At 41.7% G+C, this 18,972-nt stretch overlaps 1 protein-coding gene across 2 annotated transcripts in view; it reads left to right on the forward strand.

The window, feature by feature from the left end:
- Positions 1-18,972, forward strand: part of pabpc1l (poly(A) binding protein, cytoplasmic 1-like) — a 144,592-nt gene that overhangs the window by 22,575 nt on the left and 103,045 nt on the right. For both annotated transcript variants that reach the window (XM_056246739.1, XM_056246738.1), the window contains exons 9-10: positions 203-472; positions 569-650. In XM_056246739.1, coding sequence (XP_056102714.1) covers positions 203-472; positions 569-650 — 352 coding nt within the window. The remainder of the gene's footprint in view (positions 1-202; positions 473-568; positions 651-18,972) is intronic.

Here is an 18,972-nt window from a genome sequence, read left to right on the forward strand (position 1 = left end):
GGTGAGTGTATATATATATATATATATATATATATTTTTTTTTTTTTTAAGTGGGTGGGACTTTATTAATTGTGATATTACATGCAGATGGCAGTGCTTATTGAGAAAAAGGGACATTTTCTCACGTTTGTTTATGCATTTTTACTTTGAGATGAATACATTTAAGTCTCGTTTATTTGACTGTTGTGTATTTTTGGGATAGGTGATGACAGATGGAGGCCACAGTAGGGGCTTTGGCTTTGTATGTTTTTCTTCTCCCGAAGAGGCCACAAAGGCAGTGACTGAGATGAATGGCCGTATTGTTAGCACTAAACCACTTTATGTGGCTCTTGCCCAGAGAAAAGAGGAGCGAAAAGCCATCCTCACCAATCAGTACATGCAGAGACTAGCCAGCATTCGAGCCATCCCCAGCCCTGCAATACCCACCACCTACCAGCAGAGCTCTGGTTACTACATGACCTCTGTGCCGCAAGTGGGTGGAAAGGTTTATATGCATGTTTGGTTTAACATGATGATTGCATTATCTGCATTACTTATGCTGTGTGAACTTGCATATATGCTTTTCTAGCATCAGGTTCGCTCTATATACAACACTTTACCAAACCTGCGGCCTGTGCCACGCTGGACAGCTCATGCTCCAAGGGCACCAGGTAAGGTCTACTCACAAGCAAAATGAAGTTAGTTTCTAAATTGTAATACTTTAATGCTTTAAAAATGAAACCCATCTGTCAATACAGATTTAATTCAGTTTAATGCAAACGACTCATCTGACAATGCAATACAGCACAGGCCATAGCACTACAGATTTCACGATTTAAAGGTTTGAGGTCAGAAAGTGTTTTTTATTTTTATAATTGTTACAAATTAAAAATGCTGTTCTTTTGAACTTTCTATTCATCTAAGAATCCTGATAAACAAACGCATCTCTAATGAAAAATAAATATACCTAAATGTATTTGAAATACATTTATTTTATGGCAAGTATTCTACAAAAACATTTACATAATTATGTACTTAAATTAAATAAATGTTTTTTAAATATATTTTGGTATAGGTTTTTTTTTTCACTAGGTAAAATGTTAAGCAGCACTATCAACATTGATAATATTAAGAAATGTTTCTTGAGCCCCAAATATTATAGTTATTTCTGAAAGATCATGGGACACTGAAGACTTGAGAAGTGGCCATCACAGGCATCAATTACATTTTAAAATATCCTTTTTAAAATGTATATAAAGTTTATTTATTTTCTTTTGATCAAACAAAAGCAGCCTTTGTGAACATGAGACTGGATTTTCTAAAAATCTAATGAGTAATCCATGGCTAAATGCATTTAATTTTATACAATGCTGTACACAGTTATTGTTTCTTAAACATGAATAATTTTTCATTCCTAAACACGTTTTATTTTGTCTTAAACACTTAGTTAGCTTTGTACACACATTGTCTACGAATAAATTTATTTACTATATTACTCAATTAAAAAAATTAACTTGTAAAGGAAAGCATCCGCTTAAAGAACCGAGCCGTTCTGAGACGCTGAAAATTATCACAAGTAAACCCAATTCTGACTTTTTATATTTTATTTTTTTATTAAATCGCAGCCTTTGCGATTCGAAAATCACACTGACTAAGCAATATAGTGATTATCTATTTAATGTTGGTTCATCGTGCAACCTGTTTGTGTGTGCAGTGCGTGTGTCATTCATGAAATGTAAATTTAGCTGCAGCCAATAGTGCTGCACAACCCACCTCTTCCCACTCTGCGACCGACAAATGGGTTGCGACCATAGACTGTGGTTGCGACCCACAGTTTAAAAAACCCTGTTCTAGTAGAAACATTCAGGGCTGCAACAACTTGTACGTTGCAGTTCTTCCTTGTTGGAGCAAACAGAATTCTTCAGAGAACATGCGTTTTTGGCTGTAGCAGATAATCTCTTTCTCTGCTTCTTGGAAGTAATTTACAGCCAGTGACAAACCTGGCAGAGAAGTTTTGAAGCGTTCATCTGGTTCTCAAGCTCTGTGTACCTTTGTGACCCATTTGGCCTGATACAGTGGGACATATCTTTCCCTTTCTCCGCCAGTGTCCTTTGCAAGCTTTTCAATTTGAGGAACCATGGAACAGCCTTTTTCAAATGATACCAGTCTGAATAATGCTGAATGAGCTGGGATGTATAATCGGGCTTTTCAACAGACGGTTGTATTGACGGTCACTTCCTTTATTTCTGAATCGTTGACAGGTGCCCGGAGAGTATGGTTAGACATTTTTGACCATTCTGATTCTGGCATGGTGAGGAAGGGTGGACCTGCAATCCATAACTTCTCTTTAAGAAATGCATTCATACTAAGCCCCCTAGAGGCACAATCAGCTGCATTTGATGTGGTGCTCACATACCTCCACTGTGATGCCTTTGAATGTTCCCTGATCACATTGATTCTATTGGCCACGAAAGTGCGGAACCTGGAGCTCTCATCTGACAGATACTTCAGGACTGAATTACTGTCTGTCCAGAATACAGACTCCTGAAGCTCCAAATCCAGTTCAGATCTTAAGCACACTGTCTATCTTAGCAGCCACTGTTGCAGCAGTTAGTTCGGGTCATGGAAGGGTATAGGGGTGGGGGGAAAAAATCAATTCTTAGATGCATCGCGATGCGGACGATTCTGAATCGATTTACAAATGTCAATTTATTTTCAATTTTTTTTTCTCTCTCTAATAACATAATATTGATGGAACGCAAAAGGCATAACTGAAGCACGGAAGTGCAGTGCCCGGCCAGTCTGTGGTGTGCGCATAACAGAGACGCATGATGGCTGAGCGAGAAATTCAAACTGCACCCTCATTGTTAAAAGCTAACATATGGAAAATTGGCAATTTCATTGTGACCTATTTCTTTTTTTAATTTATGAGAGCTGCTTTCTGTATTGTTTAGTTTTCAAATCAATATGCTGTAAACCGATCTGTTATACATAGGTTTACTGCACTGCCCTCCACAGTCACAGTGTGTATCAGTGCAATGCCAGTCACAAAAAGTTACATTTTGACTGTGCTCTCTGCAGATGTTCAGAGAAAATGTACCTTTTTTCTATAAGCGGTTTTTGATTGTGGTATACAGCAAAAATGTATGTGTATAAGAGCGGCTTTGTATGTTACTAATTATTCAGAATATGTGCAAGTCCACAAGAATTTTTTTTTGTAGAGAGCTGCTGGTACATAATTCTGTATTTTTGAACGAAAGCTGTTTTGTGATTTTGCTAACGCAAAATGTTTTGGTTTTTTTTTTTTTTCGTCTGAAGGATTATATTGCTCATTGCACATAACAGGAGGATATTGGTTAGAAGTATATTATTGAATTTTAGAGATTCGGAATATGCTGAAGTTTGTATTAATTTACTACAAGTATCCTGCTAGTACAGGCACACATTTATTTTCCTGTTGGTTCTTTGCAATGTTGGGACATATGCTGGCAAATGTAACCTACAGTTGACTTGCCACATCACTTCCATTTTGTTTTATTAAAAAAATTAATATAGGAAGTATTGGAAGTAAATTCTTTATGGGTCATTATAAATACTTTTCTTTAAAAGTAACAAGTATTTACACTCAAAAAAGATGCATCGATAATTGTTTTGGCATCGCAGCCCTCTGAATCGTAATCGAATCGTGAGGTGCCTAGAGATTTCCACCCCTAGAATGGTAACAGGTTTCAATGGGGTTACCCATGCTTTTCCCATAATTAATGCACTGTGCCTCTTACCTATGTGGTTTTCCATTAGCAAGTATGTGACAGTGCCATAGCCTTGTTCACTGGCATCTGCAAAGCGATGTAGTTGTGCTGAGGTAATTTCACCTAAATTTGGTGGCTTCACACATCTGCAGACTTTGAAGTTGTTTAGCTGGTGTAGATTTGACAGCCACGAGTTCCAATTTTGTCCGAGGGTTTCTGGAATACTGTCATCCCATCCATGCCTTGTTCTACACAGCTCTTGTAGTATTTGCTTTACAGGAAAAATGACTGGAGCAAGTATCCCAAAAGGGTCATAAATGGAGCTGACCATAGATAAAATCCTTCCCCTGGTCAGTGGCTTTTCTTTCAACATGACTTTGAACCTTAAAGTGTCAGTCTCCACACACCACTAGGGCTCTAGAAAAATCCCCAGGGCTCTAAAAAAATCCCCAAGGCTCTTTCCATAGGTAACCTGTCCTTCGTTAGATCCAGGTCTTTGACTGGTTTTGCCCTTGTCTTCCTTGCATACTGATGCAAGCACAGATCGACTGTTAGAAATCCACTTAGTCAAGTTAAATCCTCCTGATGCACACAGTGCATTTATATCATGCATCAGAGCAAATCCCTGCTGCTCCGTAGCCACAGACAGTCATCCACATAAGTTTTTCATGACTGTTTTGATGAACTCTGGCCCAAGCTGTGCTTTATTGCCCTGTCATCCTATACTCCTCCATTTCCACAGCAGTGTTCCCTTGTGGCCGTCACAGGAACCTTAACAGGTCTGCATCCTTAGCTGGAACATTGTGATGGTATTTGCACTTAAAAGATTGAGTTCGGGCGCCAGGGGTAAAAACCACCACAATTATTTAACTAATCCCTCATTAGAAACACTACACATAGGGATATCATTATTGATTATGAATTATGAAGCAACAGAACAAGGAACCACAAGAAAGGTTGATTCAAAAGTTCTCTATGCAAGTTCAATTTCAGTTCAATAACCTGATGAAACATCCCGTCCACATCTCCTGCAAGGGCAACAGTCTCTTGTCTAAATCTTGGTCAGCACACCAACAAGAGAGTTGTTTAAATCCGGTTTATATCCCTTGGTTAGTCGCTGCACAGTCAAAGACCACTCGCAATTTGTTCTTTTGTGGGTGGTACATGCCATGGTGTGGCAGATACCAAATCCTACCGAGTCTTCCTTCGATTTGTCCTTTAGGGACCTTTTCAGCATGACCCTTCTGCAACGTGTCTTCCATGAAGTTGCAATAATCCTGGTGGAAATGTGGATTTCTTTTGAATTTCTTCTTCAGGAACTGAGCTCGCTGGACAGTAACATAATGGTTATTGGGAAACAACCAATCCTTTTTTCTTAGAGGGAGGTCAATGCTGCAGTGCCCATCAACCAGTTTCACAGACTGTGACACAGAGTCCATAAACTGTCTATCCTATATAGACATCTCTAATTTGCCACGCTGCTGGAACTCAGGGAAATCATACCTCATTTGCTGTTGGATGAGTCCTCCAAACTCACCAGTTCAATCCTGTTTGCCATCATGGTCTTTACAGCATACGGCCCTTCACCTCTGCTATTGATGACTTTACATGGCTCCAGTGCCTTGGGTACGTTTGTTCCTATTAACAAACTAACACCTGCATCAATCTGAGGAATATAAACCTCGTCAAGGTATTTCCATCTTTTAATATCCTCTTGCTGTGGAATATTTTGTCTGTTGACTGGAATGTCCTTTTAAGAGAACACTTGAGGGAGTTCCACAAAAAAATGTCTCCAATATTCCGCTGATTTCTAGACCATTGACCACCTGTGTGCTAACAGCCTTTTCTTGTCCCATGGTGCATAGTAAGATGTTTGTTTGTGCAAAAACTCCTCTGTGCAAAAAGTTGCTGAACTTCCTGGGTCCAGAAATGCATACGTGGTGACTTCATGACTGCTTTTCTTGGAGTTTACTCTACAATAGCCAAAGAGCAAGCTGATTGACCGGCATGTTTCACTGTCCATAGTACTGCAATTTATGCCAGCTGTGGGGTTGTTTCCATCTGGAGGGCTGTCACTTTCTTTGTTTTTATCAGCCATGTGCAGGACAGTTGGGTACTTTAGTGAGCATTTTGCGCAAGTGAGCCTTTGCTGACACCCTTTGCTGAAGTGTCCTGGTGACAAGCACCCATAACACAAACCATGTTACTTCAGAAAATTAAGCTTTTCTTTAATTGTTTGTGTTGCACACTTCCAGTCCATGTTCTTTATTGCAGCACAGACATGCTTTGCTTTTGCCTAACTTTACTGCCTCCTTTTCCATTGATTTTGGTTTGGACACTAGAACAGGTGCCACACTTGTTGCAAAGGTATCTTTCCTTTTCTTGATTCATAAGCAGACAGATTTGTTTGTCATAGTGTTTGTACCAACTTCTGCTGTCCTGAATATTGCCAAAGAGTGGATGTGAGGCTATCCTTGCCTGTCTGTCCACGAAATTCACCAGGTCAGCAAAACGTGCTCTCACACCTGTCCTTTCTTGATGCTCACAAGCAACACCTCTCCACCTTTCTCTCAATTTGAATGGGAGCTTGAACATTACACGCATGTTACTTGGACTGTCCATCTCCTCTATGTACTCTACACTGCCTATAGTAGTGCAACAACCAGTGAGGAAAACAGCAAATTCAGTTAAAGGGATAGTTCACTTTGGAATTAATTTTTGGTATGTTTTAGCTTACCTCAAGGGCATCCAAGATGTAGGTGTCTTTGTTTCTGCAGTAGTTTCAATTTTGATATTTTAAGGTCAAACCGTTCTTGTCTGTCAGTCATATAATGCAGGTCTATGGTCACCACCTCAGAGCATGCACAGAGAAGTCCAAATTAAACATGATTTAATGACTCGTAAATGTAAGTACACATTGATGGCCTAAGACACGAAACGAGCGGTTTGTGTGAGAAAACGAACAGTATTTATATCGTTTTTACCTCTTGTAAACACAGCCACGTCCAAGTGATCTGATGGCGCCGGAAGTGATCTCTCGCGCGTGTACGTCACTCATACAATTGTTTTATTTTTTTTATTTTTTTATTTTACGACGGTTTAAACATCCCGGATAAGCGCAAATTACTACCATTTTAATTAGCCGTCTTACCTACAATCTCTGTTCTGTGTAAACAATGAGTGACGTACACGCGCGAGAGATCACTTCCGGCGCTTGCCGGAAAAGACCGAAGCGCCATCAGATCACTTGGACGTGGCTATGTTTACAAGAGTTAAACATGATATAAATACTGTTCATTTTCTCACACAAACCGCTCGTTTCGTGTCTTAGGCCATCAATGTGTACTTACATTTACGAGTCATTAAATCATGTTTAATTTGGACTTCTCTGTGCATGCTCTTTGAGGTGGTGACCATAGACCTGCATTATATGACTGACAGACAAGAACGGTTTGACCTAAAAATATCAAAATTGAAACTACTGCGGAAACAGACACCTACATCTTAGATGCCCTTGAGGTAAGCTAAAACATACCAAAAATTAATTTCAAAGTGAACTATCCCTTTAAGGCTTTATTGTCCTCAGACTTGATAGCAGACCAGTTCAGTGCTTTTTCTGTGTATGCTGTGGCAATTGTATATTAATTACAAAAATGTTGGTGCAGAAGTCTTCTTGCCTCACTGTAGCCTCTGCCAGAAGGCATGTGCTGACAGCTACGCACAAGCACTTAAGGTTGCCCTGAGGTGGTTGCCCTCTCTGTTTCAATTTTCAGTTTAGAAGTAGTGGAAGAAACATTTGATGATACCTGACTGCCAGACCTTTTCTTTAAGAGACCTATTTGTGAGGAAGACACAACCATAGAAGCACTGTCAGCAAACCCAACCCCTGTATCACATTGTTCTGCCTCTTTGGTCTGTTTTACCCTTTCAATCCAGTCTTCCACCTTGTCTAAGACATACTTCACTGCTTGCGACTTGGATTCATACCAGTTTACCTGATCTAAATAAGCCTCATCAGACATTAATTCTTTGGCTGCGTCATTGACTTCTTTAAAGGAAGCATGAGACTGTGCAAAGTCACCACTTATGTATTCATTCACCATATCTACATTACCATAGTCCTCCAAGTCTTCAATTTCTCAAATTTTTCTGGTTAAATGTCCCAACTTGTCTCTCCTCGATCCTATCAACTGGTTAAGCTTGTCCTCTTGAGCTTTAGCAGTCATCCTTGCCACCCTTTTGGGGGCATCACCTGTTTCCTCTGGATCCATTTGTAGCTCAGTGTCAGCACGGTTTATAGATGTAAATTCCCATTTTGTGATACATAATTTTTGAGTCCATTCAAAAGAATGTTGTGGTTAATATTCAATGCAGCACTAAGATCCAGTAACACTAATAGAGCGATATAACCCTGATCGGATAAGAGCAAATAATGTACAGGTCCTTCTAAAAAAATTAGCATATTGTGATAAAGTTCATTATTTTCCATAATGTAATGATACAAATTAAACTTTCATATATTTTAGATTCATTGCACACCAAATGAAATATTTCAGGTCTTTTATTGTTTTAATACTGATGATTTTGGCATACAGCTCATGAAAACCCAAAATTCCTGTCTCAAAAAATTAGCATATCATGAAAAGGGTCTCTAAACGAGCTATTAACCTAATCATCTGAATCAACTAATTAACTCTAAACACCTGCAAAAGATTCCTGAGGCTTTTAAAAACTCCCAGCCTGTTTCATTACTCAAAACCGCAATCATGGGTAAGACTGCCGACCTGACTGCTGCCCAGAAGGCCATCATTGACACCCTCAAGCAAGAGGGTAAGACAGAAAGAAATTTCTGAACAAATAGGCTGTTCCCAGAGTGCTGTATCAAGGCACCTCAGTGGGAAGTCTGTGGGAAGGAAAAAGTGTGGCAAAAAAACGCTCCACAACGAGAAGAGGTGACCGGACCCTGAAGAAGATTGTGGAGAAGGACCGATTCCAGACCTTGGGGGACCTGCGGAAGCAGTGGACTGAGTCTGGAGTAGAAACATCCAGAGCCACCGTGCACAGGCATGTGCAGGAAATGGGCTACAGGTGCCGCATTCCCCAGGTCAAGCCACTTTTGAACCAGAAACAGCGGCAGAAGCGCCTGACCTGGGCTACAGAGAAGCAGCACTGGACTGTTGCTCAGTTTTGCATGTCATTCGGAAATCAAGGTGCCAGAGTCTGGAGGAAGACTGGGGAGAAGGAATTGCCAAAATGCCTGAAGTCCAGTGTGAAGTACCCACAGTCAGTGATGGTCTGGGGTGCCATGTCAGCTGCTGGTGTTGGTGCACTGTGTTTTATCAAGGGCAGGGGCAATGCAGCTAGCTATCAGGAGATTTTGGAGCACTTCATGCTTCCATCTGCTGAAAAGCTTTATGGAGATGAAGATTTCATTTTTCAGCACGACCTGGCACCTGCTCACAGTGCCAAAACCACTGGTAAATGGTTTACTGACCATGGTATTACTGTGCTCAATTGGCCTGCCAGCTCTCCTGACCTGAACCCCATAGAGAATCTGTGGGATATTGTGAAGAGAAAGTTGAGAGACGCAAGACCTAACACTCTGGATTAGCTTAAGGCCGCTATCGAAGCATCCTGGGCCTCCATAACACCTCAGCAGTGAGACAGGCTGATTGCCTCCATGCCACGCCGCATTGAAGCAGTCATTTCTGCAAAAGGATTCCCGACCAAGTATTGACTATTGAGTGCATAACTGAACATAATTATTTGAAGGTTGACTTTTTTTTTTGTATTAAAAACACTTCTTTTATTGGTCGGATGAAATATGCTAATTTTTTGAGACAGGAATTTTGGGTTTTCATGAGCTGTATGCCAAAATCATCAGTATTAAAGGATTAGTTCATTTTTTTTTTTTAAACTTTTGCTGATAATTTACTCACCCCCATGTCATCCAAGATGTCCATGTCTTTCTTGTTCGAACTCCTGTTCGAACTCGTTCATCAAAATGAACTAATCTTTTTTCGAGTCAATGACTCGAAAAAAGATTTGATGAACGAGTCAATGACTCGAAAAAAGATTCGTTCATTTTGATGAACGAGTTCGAACAGGAGAGTTTGCAAGGTGAGCATTTGTGCCTATAAAACTTTAACTTTTTTATTTATTTTTGAAATGACAGATCGTTTCTCTAGATAAGACCCTTATTCATCGTCTGGTATCGTTTAAAGCCCTTTGAAGCTGAACTGAAATGGTCATTTAGACCTTGAACCGTTTGGCTACCATTGAAGTCCATTATATGGAGAAAAATCCTGGAATGTTTTCATCAAAAACATTGATTTCTTTTTGACTGAAGAAAGAAAGACATGGACATCTTGGATGACATGGGGGTAAATTATCAGCAAAAGTTTTTTAAAAAGTGAACTACTCCTTTAAAACAATAAAAGACCTGAAATATTTCAGTTGGTGTGCAATGAATCTAAAATATATTAAAGTTTAATTTTTATCATTACATTATGGAAAATAATGAACTTTATCACAATATGCTAATTTTTTGAGAAGGACCTGTATAACTCTGAGAGCAGTCTCAGTACTATGATACGGTCTAAATCCTGACTGGAAATCCTCGGCAATACAATTTCTTTCTAAAAAGGAACACAACAAGGGCTGCGTTTCACAAAAGCATCGTGAGCTAATTAGAGACCATTGGTGGCAATGCTTTTGGGAAACGCATTCTTCTCTGTCGTCTGTTCGACTCCCCACGGCCTCAGACTATTTTCCATCATCATCTTTAAGCGTAAAGGAGAAACCGTATCTAAAATGCTGGAAAAGAGAGTCAATAGTTTCTGTTGCAACATAGTTCTTCTAAGCTATCTGGTATGCAGAGGAGTAACTGATCAGGAAGATTATTTATAAAGTAATCTTTAGTGGTATGGATTGTTCTACCATATTTGTTACAGGAGGTTTGTTTTGCAGCCTTGGCTAAAAGACCTAAAGTATGATTACAACACTGAGTGGATCCTGACATGTTTTCTAACTCAAGTACAGTTTAGAATGTCTGTAAATGCCAATCCCAATGTGTCTTTTTCATTGTCTACATCTATATTAAAATCCCCAACATTTAAGACTTTGTGTGCAGCCAGTTCTAATTCCGATGCAGAAAATTATCAAATAGTTTGCTGGTCTGTATGGTGCCCTGGTGGCCTGTATACAGTAGCCAGTACAAATGTCAAACAGGATTTATCACTTACACTGGATAACGTTACATAAAGCACCATCACTTCAAAATAATTAGGGCCCGAGCACCGATGGTGAGAGGACCCTCTTGGAATGGCTATGTTTATTATTAGGGCCCAAGCCTTGAAAAGGCGAAGGCCCTATTGTTTTCCTTAGGATTATTATTATTATTATTATTTTACTACCTTTTGGGCACTTTTGGGGCCCTTAACGTGCTCAAACTCTTGAAACTTTGCACACGGGTCAGAACCCGCGGCCATTAGAGCCGGGCTGAAGCTGGTACCCGGGCGTGGCAGGGGGGCTCGACAGCGCCCCCTGGAATGGGGTTTGAACACTTGTCCATATATCAAACACGCTTGCATGTAATAATCTGAAACTCGGTACACAAATAGATCTCATCGGGCCGAACAACTTTCGCGCTCTGAGTTTTACGCCAGCCCAACAGGAAGTCGGCTATTTAGGGTTGTTTGGAAACGCATGCTCAGGAATTTGAAGAGGCCGATCACATGGATGTGACTATTGTGAGTCAAAGTTATAGCGCCACCAACTGGCAGCAGGAAGTGTGTCACTTTCAAAATGCTTTGAAATAACCCTCTTATTTTTACCCGATTTGCTTCAAACTTCATCTGTATAATGTAAACACACGCCAGATGTAGACCTGTGAAAGGATAATTTTTATATGTAAGATAATGTTGCCATGGCAATGCATCAAACTTTAATATTCTTTTTTGATGCTTTTGAGACTCTTAGCATGCTTGAAATTGTATGAAACTCGACAGACACATCTCTTTTATTAGCTAGTAGACATGTGCAAAGTTTCAGAAACGGGCGTGGTGAGGGGCTCAGTAGCGCCACCTTTAGTCAAAAATGGGGTATTATTTTTACCTACAGTAACAAAAATCAGTATGAATATTGTTCTCCTTGAGCCGGACAACTTTCTAATTTATAGTCATTAGCTCCGACCAACAGGAAGTCAGATATTTTTGTTTGAATGTGATTTTCAGGAGAATTTTCTCCCTCCCTCTCCCTTTGTCTCTGTGTGTGTGGGGGATTTGTCTATTGCTTTTAATGGATTTTCAAGGTTTCAGGGGCTTTTGGGGCCCTTAACGTGGTCAAAAACTCTTTAAACTTTGCACACAGGTCAGAACCCACGGCCATCAGGGCCGGGCTGAAGCTGGTACCTGGGCGTGGCAGGGGGGCTCAACAGCGCCCCCTTGAACGGGGTCCCCAAAACTTGGTCCATAGATCAAACACGCTTGCATGAATTAATATGAGACTCAGTACACATATAGATCTCATCGGGCCGAACAACTTTCCCTCGGTCAAGTTTTACGCCAGCCCAACAGGAAGTCAGCTATTATGGATTGTTTGGAAACGCATGCTCAGGAATTTGAAACACTTCTCCTAGGGAATTCATTTGATCGTCGCCAAACTCGGTGTGCATGAAGTCAAGACATTGAGGATGAAAAACTGCCAGGGGATTTTTGATATCTCGAACGGTTTGGCCGTGGCGAGGAAACGAATTTATGGCGAGAAAAGAGAAACAGGAAGTGTGTTATAACTTCTGCATACATTAGCTGATCTTGATGAAACTTAAGCAGTGTGTTCGTGGTAAGAGGCCGATCACATGGATGTGACTATTGTGAGCCAAAGTTATAGCGCCACCAACTGGCAGCAGGAAGTGTCACTTTCAAAATGCTTTTGACAAAAGTGGGGGGGTTAGTTTTATCTACAGTAACAAAACTCGCTATGTATATTGTACTCTTCGAGCCGGACTACTTTCTAATTTACAGTCATTAGCTACGACCAACAGGAAGTCAGATATTTTGGTTTGAATGTGGATTTCAGATTCTGAGTTTTTAGCTACTCCTCCTAAGTAGTTTATTTTATTCATGCCAAACTTTTTCAACATGATGAAAATACATTAAAGATGCTAAATTGTGAACGGATATTGAATATCTCAAACGGTTTTGCTATGGTGAGGGATTAAAGTAATGTCAAAAAAAGAATCAGGAAATGTCTCATATCTTTCTAAAATGTAATTATACACCATTTATTTTTATATAAAATTATACAAATATTAGAACTAAACCCATTTTATTCCTTTTTTTTTTTCAATTTAAGAATTATGTTTAAGTTTAAAAACAGCCAGAATTGTTTAGTCAAAAATAATAATAATCCAAGTCATATATATAGTGCTATACTGCCCTCTTGTGTTCAAAATCAGGTAGGCCTATTGTAGTTATATATATTTATGTATTAGGGATGTTACTATGGGAATATTTTCCCACCGGTTAATCAACGTGTGACACCGCTGGGGGGTTTAAAAACGCTAACTTGAAAGCGAAAGTATAATACGGACGTCTGCACAAGACATTAATAATGGTGCAGAGTAGAGCGAGCTTTTTCAATTAATTCCTATGGAAGTAGGAATGAACTAAACAACGTTCACTCTGTTCTGCTCGTCCCTCACCGTGGGCGCGCACCGTTATGAATGCCCGTGCAGCCGTTAGCATTTTAGTTTAATTTTAAAATTAGCGCCATTTCGGGGGACTTATTGATGAATTTATTTTACAAAAACACAATGTTGTGTTTTATTGCGAGTGTACACAAATATTTAAGTAAACACTTTGTCATTTTCTTCATACAGGACATTATTCAAACTGCAGAGTATGTTTTTATGTGCAACACTGTTCAATCGCGCCCACGCCACACCCACCCACACACACACATTCCAGCATTGCAATCTTGACATCACAAGCCTGTTCATTATAGCCTTATGTATGTGCTATATATATTAGATCAATATGTTTTCCTTAATTTTAATCAACACTAACTTTATTCTCATCAGATTTATATTATTTTTTTGTTTAAAAATGATTTCCATTACACGAGAGTAGATGTTAAAACTTCATGCTGATTTGTACTCGGCTTTCGCCAAGATAAGCAACACTAAGACGTACATAGTACATAACACTACATAGTTTACGTAGCTTTACAGTAAACTATGCTTCACCCATTTACGCTTCTTTCCATATGGTGGTGTGACTCCCCTTCTGTCTGGCGTTAACGACTGCAGTGTACTTGGCGCGTCAGCACACACGACGGCTGCAACTACAGTGTGGTCTCCCTAGTGGACCAGCAGGACAACCGTCTGGATTGAGCCAAGAAGGGGACATCTCTAGGGTCTTCAAGTGGGCACCTTCCGTCCTCAGTGTTTTGTCGACTAGCCCACGACACCTCGAGGGCTCGACAGTGACTCTGGCGTCCCAGAGTCACCCCCCTCCGTCCCCCACTCAACTCAGCCCAGCTTACTGACCTCTACATCCCTCCTGCTGCTGAGACCTAACCAAAATCTCACAATCTCTCCGCAACCCAACCATACGCGCCAACCCGTTTGACTAAGGCTGTCGAGCCCCACTGGTGCGTTAATATGCAGTTTCATTGGCAACGGTTCCGTATGGCATACCACCTACCGCAAAAACACAATATCTGCCCAACCACCCGTCATTCACGCAATAAAGGAATGTAATGACTGTAAATACTATACAACCTATACAAATAAACCAACAGACTCTTCAAGTTTTCAAGAATTCTACGAAACCGTAGCATGGCGGCCTGTACACAGCCAGCTAGAATCTTTCCGTCTCAACCACAGCCAGTTGCTGCTCCTTTCTGCTGCTTCAGATAAGTTCTTTACTGTGCAACGCAACTCTTGGCCACTCAATCCGACATCTCTGAGGAACCGGGTTGTAGAGTGTGCCACAAAACCTCGACAACCCACTTCCACTGGATAAACCTGGACTCTCCATCCTCGCTGTTCTGCTTCAGCGGCCAGATGAGCATACCGCAGTTTCTTCCTCTCATTTGCCTCATCTACCGCATCCTCCCATGGCACTGTTAACTCTATCAGTTGAACAATGCGTGCTGATCCAGACCACAAAACAATATCTGGTCGTAGGTTAGTGGTGGCAATCTCAGGTGGAAAAATGAGCCGTTGATCAAGATCAGCCAGCATCTTCCAGTCCCCAGCAGCTTCCAGTTGTCCTGGGCGAGAATTGGTGTTAGCACCTTTTCTTGGTGGTTGCTCGCCTGGGCGGAGGAATATTGTCTTCTGCGTGTAATGTTTTGCTAGAACAGGCGGCAACTTATTGGTCATACTACGCTTGCCTTCCAATGCTAAAGCCAAACATCCCACTACTTGGTCATGGCGCCAAGTAAACCGACCTTGGCTAAGAGCCACCTTACATCCTGTCAAAATGTGCCTTAATGTGGCAGGTGATGAACACAAAGGACAAGAGGGATCCTCTCCTACCCAGAGGTTTAGGTTCTGCGGTGATGGGAGAACATCATATGTTGACCTAATAAGGAAACTGATCCTACTCTCTTCCATTGACCAAAGGTCTTGCCAGCCCATTTTGCGTTGTTCCACACTCTCCCATCTCATCCACTCTCCCTGCTTGGCCTGGGAAATGGCCTTTATACACCTCATCCTCTCCTCCTGCTTTCGCACCTCGTTGACTACCAGCTTCCTCCTTTGAGCTGGGCCTGCCTTGTGCCATTTAGGAGGAGCTAAACTGAGCCCAAAACCCCCTCTTCCATGCTGTACCTGTCCCACGATATCCCCAATTTGAAGGTCAGCCTTTGCCTCTATTACAGATTTCTTTGCTGACCACTTTCTGCCAGTTTTTAACACAGGGGCTGCCTCCCTTACACATTTATCGCGTGACTCTACTAGGGTCATTTCCAGTCTGACCTTGGCACACTTAAACTCCTCGGTTAAAGCAGAGACTGGCAGCTGCAATATTCCTTTACTATAAAGTCCCACTCTGCTGAGGCAGCGTGGAACTCCCAACCATTTCCTGATGTATGAACTTATTAACGCTTCCAGCTTATCCACTGTTGTCAAAGAAACCTCGTACACAGCCAGTGGCCACAGCAACCTTGGCAGTAGACCAAACTGAAAGCACCAGAGTTTTAGTTTGCCTGGTAGAGCACAGCTGTTTATGCTCTTCAACCCTTCCACTGCTTGTCTAACTTCTCCCACTCGAACTGTGTCCTTTAGATCCCCATCGTTCCATCTCCCAAGACTCTTCACTGGCTTCTCAGAAACTGTTGGTATTGCCTCACCATTAATGAAGAATGTTTTATCAACTACCTTTCCTTTAACTATCGAGATGCTCCTTGATTTAGAGGGCTTAAATTGCATTCGTGCCCATTCAATATTAGTTAACTTCCCCAATAACCGATTAGTGCAGGCTACTGTTGTAGTCATGGTTGTCATGTCATCCATGTATGCTCTGATTGGTGGTAGTCGCATCCCAGAAGCCAAGCGCTCTCATCCTACTACCCATCTTGATGCCCTAATGATTACTTCCATTGCCATGGTAAAAGCCAGTGGAGAAATGGTGCATCCTGCCATTATTCCAACCTCTAAGCATTGCCATGCGGTGCTGAATTTTGGAGTTGAGAAACTAAATAGCAAATCTCCAAAATAGGCTTTCACTAAATTTGTTATTGACATTGGTACTCTGAAAAAATCAAATGCTGCCCAAAGAAGCTCATGTGGCACTGAACCATATGCATTAGCCAAATCCAGGAATGTCACATGGAGCTCCTTCCTCTCCTTTTTAGCTGACTGAATTCGTTGCCAGATAACATTGTTGTGTTCTAAGCATCCTGAGAACCCTGGAATGCCCGCTTTTTGAACTGAAGTGTCAATGAAGCCATTCTTTAATAGGTAGGTGGACAATCTCTGGGCAATAATGCTGAAGAAAATCTTACCTTCAACGTTTAATAGTGAAATAGGATGAAACTGACTGATGCTTGTAGCATCTTTTTCTTTAGGTATAAAGACTCCACCTGCTCTGCGCCATGCTCTAGGTACAACCTGTTTTTCCCATGCCACTTTTATCAATTTCCACAGAATTCGCAGAACTCCTGAAGCACTCTTGTACACTCTGTACGGAACTCCATTAGGCCCTGGAGATGATGAAGCCCTTGCCTTTCTCACAGCCTGCTCTACCTCTTTCCACTTAGGTGCACAGACCTCCATTTGGTATTCTGTTGGGTTGATAGGTGGTATGTCTGATGGAATTGACATAGGCTCATGCCTTTTTGCATCTGTATGCGTTTCCTCCAAATATCTCTCTAGCTCAACCCTAGATGCTTTTAAAGTGCCATTCTTCTCCCTGGTAAATATCTTTACAAATTTGAATGGGTCTTTATAGAAATTAGCCCTCGCACGTTCCTTTTTGTAGCGTTTCCGTAGTCGCTCAGCTCTGCGTAATGTTGCCAGCTTATCTTTTATGGCCCTTTGTAAGAGATTGAGTCCCTCCTTCTGACTTTGTTCTGCTCTTTTCCATTGCTTCCTCAGCTGTCTCCTTTCTCTAACTAACCCTTCAATTTTCTGCTGCCGTCCAGACATTCCAGGAGTAGTCTGTACTTTTTCCTTCCTTTTTTCCACACCAAACCTCTCACTTCCATATGCGTAAATGATGTCCCCAAATTTATCCAGCTTCTTTTCAACTGTACCAGTTAATCTTTCCAATGCAAAGCATAGATATGTGTTTACCGTGTCCCATGCAGTTTTCTCACAAGCTCTTGGCCATCTAACTCCAGGCCTATGCCCGTTGAGGTTCTTTTCTCTCTTATGCTGTTTAGTCTGACCGGGTTCACAAGTATGAATATGTTCATCACTAACTGTGCAAGCCCTCCTCTCCTCTGACAGGGGTGCTGATATCCTGCGAGCTGTGGTTTGCTTCCTGTCGTTTGGATTTCATTCGACTGACTTGACTGACTTCGTAAGAAGTACTGATCAATGCGAGGCCCTTGTCCCTTCTCCCTCAAGCATTTCATTTTCCCTTGATGAACCTTCAAACCCCTGACCGTTGTCGCCTTGCTCCAGCCACAGACACAAACTTGGAGTTGACAATGACTTTACTAACTGCAGATCTTGGACTAGTCTTACTCCATACTCATATCCGTTTCCATTCCTAAGCCGTTAACCCTGTTGTCCAACATTGAGTCGTCTTCCGCCCCCGCTCTCGCAGACTCTAGGGGTATTTTTCTCTTTAATTTCTCAGAAGCCTTGGGTGGGTGTCTCCAGCATCCTGTAAACACGGAGCTGGATACTGCCGACAAGGGTAGCTAACCCTTACCAGCCCCATTGGGGTCTCTTTCCTCCTGTCAGCTGTCTCTCCAGGCTGTCACAAGGTCTTTCCCTTGTTGCCAGCAGCACTATTCACCGCAGTCACTGGACGTATCCAGACGTATCCGGATCCAGAGGGTAGCTAACCCTTACCAGCCCCATTGGGGTTTCTTTCCTCCTGTCAGCTGTCTCTCCAGGCTGTCACAAGGTCTTTCCCTTGTTGCCAGCAGCACTATTCACCGCAGTCACTGGACGTATCCAGATCTTCATGATTTCCATTACACGAGAGTAGATGTTAAAACTTCATGCTGATTTGTACTCGGCTTTCGCCAAGATAAGCAACACTAAGACGTAGCTTTACAGTAAACTATGCTTCACCCATTTACGCTTCTTTCCATATGGTGGTGTGACTCCCCTTCTGTCTGGCGTTAACGACTGCAGTGTACTTGGCGCGTCAGCACACATGACGGCTGCAACTACAGTGTGGTCTCCCTAGTGGACCAGCAGGACTACCGTCTGGATTAAGCCAAGTAGGGGACATCTCTAGGGTCTTCAAGGGGGCACCTTCCGTCCTAAGTGTTTCGTCGACTAGCCCACGACACCTCAAGAGAGCTCGACAGTGACTCTGGCGTCCCAGAGTCACCCCCCTCCGTCCCCCACTCAACTCAGCCCAGCTTACTGACCTCCTACATCCCTCCTGCTGCTGAGACCTAACCACAATCTCACAATCTCTCCGCAACCCAACCATATAATACTACCATTAAAAAACACATTTGATTTTCTATTTTAGTCAATGTAGAATGTGTAACTTAAAAATAAACAAATCAGTGCTCTGTTTGAGGACAAGAAATTAAAAGCTATGCA

The sequence above is a fragment of the Rhinichthys klamathensis genome, unplaced genomic scaffold, assembly GCF_029890125.1.
Source record: "Rhinichthys klamathensis goyatoka isolate OS25496 unplaced genomic scaffold, OSU_Roscu_1.1 h1tg000040l_1, whole genome shotgun sequence".
NCBI classification, from domain to species: Eukaryota; Metazoa; Chordata; class Actinopteri; order Cypriniformes; family Leuciscidae; genus Rhinichthys; species Rhinichthys klamathensis.